Source organism: Neophocaena asiaeorientalis, unplaced genomic scaffold (genome assembly GCF_003031525.2).
Source record: "Neophocaena asiaeorientalis asiaeorientalis breed wild unplaced genomic scaffold, Neophocaena_asiaeorientalis_V1.1 scaffold606, whole genome shotgun sequence".
Classification (NCBI taxonomy): domain Eukaryota; kingdom Metazoa; phylum Chordata; class Mammalia; order Artiodactyla; family Phocoenidae; genus Neophocaena; species Neophocaena asiaeorientalis.
This window is the reverse complement of record NW_020173687.1, coordinates 756,949-759,557: the sequence shown is the minus strand read 5'-3', so window position 1 is coordinate 759,557 and position 2,609 is coordinate 756,949. Positions and strand designations below refer to the sequence as shown.

The 2,609-nt window shown below is 67.2% G+C and overlaps 1 protein-coding gene across 1 annotated transcript in view; it reads left to right on the top strand.

Moving 5' to 3' along the window:
* The first annotated feature begins 198 nt into the window (after positions 1-198).
* BIRC7 (baculoviral IAP repeat containing 7) overlaps positions 199-2,609 on the top strand; it is a 4,488-nt gene continuing 2,077 nt past the window's right edge. Inside the window, exons 1-4 of the mRNA XM_024750172.1 lie at positions 199-700; positions 1,567-1,666; positions 1,990-2,071; positions 2,156-2,222. Coding sequence (XP_024605940.1) covers positions 199-700; positions 1,567-1,666; positions 1,990-2,071; positions 2,156-2,222 — 751 coding nt within the window. The remainder of the gene's footprint in view (positions 701-1,566; positions 1,667-1,989; positions 2,072-2,155; positions 2,223-2,609) is intronic.

Here is a 2,609-nt window from a genome sequence, read left to right as displayed (position 1 = left end):
CAGGGACCCCGCCTTCCCCGGTAGAGCAGAGTGAGAGCCGCAGCCCTCAGTGGCCCCAGAGCCCTGTGACACTCCCTCTGCAGTGAGCATGTGACACAGGCTGCCACGCTGGCCCTTCCAGAAAGTGGTGGGCCCCAGCGGCCCCCACCCCCAGTCCCCTGGCTGCTCCCCCACCCGGGGCATCTAGGGGGCAGGACCATGCCTGCCCAGCCACTGTTGTCCCCAGGCAGGGCCCAGGGGTCAGGAGCCCTGGGGAGGCTGGCTGAGCACATTCCAGAACCAGCTGCCCAGGGGCCCATCCCTGCCACAGAACTTGTCACGGCTGCTGTCTTCTCTATGCGGTCCGAGGACGGGACCAAGTGCTGGTGCTGTGGCCTGGAGCCCAGCCGCCGTGCAGCTGGCAGCCGCCCCGCTTGGGGGCACCTCCGACCCCACTCTCCGTGCGGCCACCTTCAGGGCCAGCGCCGTGACAGTGCCCTGTCCTGGGGAGGCCAGGACCACACGGACGGGCAGATCCTGGGCCAGCTGCGCCCCCTGGCAGAGGAGGAGGAGGAATACGGGGCCGGGGATGCCCCATCCGCCAGGCCCGCCTTCCCGGGGATGGGCTCCGAGGAGCTGCGGCTGGCCTCCTTCTGTGACTGGCCACTGAGCTCCGTGGTGCCGCCGGAGCTGCTGGCCGCCGCCGGCTTCTTCCACACCGGTGAGTCCCAGGGGCCTGGGCGCCACTGCAGATCCTTCTGGACTGGGCTCTACCTTCTCCACGGCCTCTGCCCCCGGGACAGGGAGGGTCCCCACAGCCCTTCCATGCCTGCCCCCCGCCCTGCAGTCTCTCCTGTGCTTCCGACCTACACGCGCACCTGGGGAGAGGCCAGACCAGCACGGGACAGTTGGACCCTGGGCTGGGGGGACAGTGATGGGACGGGGGAGCCAGGAGGAGGAGAAGGGGGTATGCGGGCACCGGCAGGGCCCCCGGGAGTCCAGGGATAGGCTCTTGGAGGGCTGGTAGTGGGATGTGCCTGTAGCAGCCCCTGATCTGTGGTCTGTGCACCAAATCTGTTGATCGTAGGGGGTGAGGCAGGGGTGAGGGTCTCGGAGGTACAGAGATGAGGGTCCACATCCCCCGGTGGAGTCGTGAGCCCCGAAGACCAAGCCTGGCAGCAGACAGCTCCCCTTCTTTCCATCGCTGGGAATCCATCCTGAGGAGGGGGCACCTGGGGCAGAGGTGCGGGGTGCGAGGCAACAGGGCTCTGCCCCCACCTTTCCATACATACTGTGGACACCCCCTGCATCCCTTTCCCCAACGTGCACCTCGATCCTGGCAAGTACCCAGACATCATTACCCCTATTCCACTGTCGAGAAAATGGGGTACACGTGAATTCTGAGGAGAACGCTGGGCAAAGGGGTGGCAGAGGCCAGTGGGAGCCTGCAAGGCTCACGAGCAACCCCAGAGAGCCCCTGCCTCAGAGGGAAAGGCCACCTGGGAGCGCCCAGCCCTGGCCTTGGGGGACACACAGGCTGTGCAAGGGGCCAGGTGAGGTCAGGACCAGTGTCTTGACTCCATCCAGGCCAGCAGGACAAGGTGAGGTGTTTCTTCTGCTACGGGGGTCTGCAGAGCTGGGAGCAAGGCGACGACCCCTGGACCGAGCATGCCAGGTGGTTCCCCAGGTACGGGCTCTGCGGGCCAGCCTCCCTTCCCCAGTCCCGGGGGTGTCGAGTCTCAGGGACCGGGGTCGGGGGGACTCTGTGGGGACGGCGCTTCTGCTATTTCTCCCTTGATGTTCAAGGGTCTGTCTCCAAAACAGCTTCCCAGCAAGCGCCCACCACCCCGGAGCCCCAGCTGCCCCCACAGGGGTGGGGTAAGTGGGGGCAAAAGGTGGGACCCCGGCCCAAGGGGTCCACGGGGCCAGACCTGGCCGGTGCGGGGGGTCCTCTGACAGCCCCAGTCCACTGCCCACTGCCCACGGGGCTTCCGAACTCGCTTTCCTCAGGTGTGAGTTCCTGCTCCGGACAAAAGGAAGGGACTTTGTCTGCAGGGTCCAGGAGTCTTGTTGCCGCATGCCGGGCTCCTGGGTGAGTTCTGCCTGCCCTAGGGCTCTGGCGGGGTGGTGGTGAGGGTCCCCCCGACCCCTGCTCCTCCGCCTACTTGGGGCACAGGTATTCTCTGGCTCCTTCCAGGACCGTTCAGAGGAACCAGAAGACGCAGGTCCCACCACTCCCTCAGGTGAGCCAGGACACGCAGCCTGAGCTTGGCTCCCTGGGGCACCTCCCTCCTGCACTGTGGCCGAGCCGTTGGGTATCCCCCCTACAGAACATTAGGGAGAGTGAAGGGTGCTGCCTGGGCTTGCTTCACGGGGGGCTTCACACAGGCACTGCGTGTGTGTCCGGGGCTCCAGGGAGGCCAAAGGCATCCCCTGCTACCCCTGAGCTGGCCGCTGTGTGCACAGCCAACCCCGAGGCTGGCACGGGGGCGTGGGCGGGAGAGGCTGCCGTGCACTGGGCGGCCTCTGCCGGGGCGGCAGCCAACCACACGCGAGAGCCGACCGGCCTCCATCCCCAGCACAGAGGGGCTGGCGGCACGGAGCTCTGCTCTCCATCCTGCCTGGCGGGG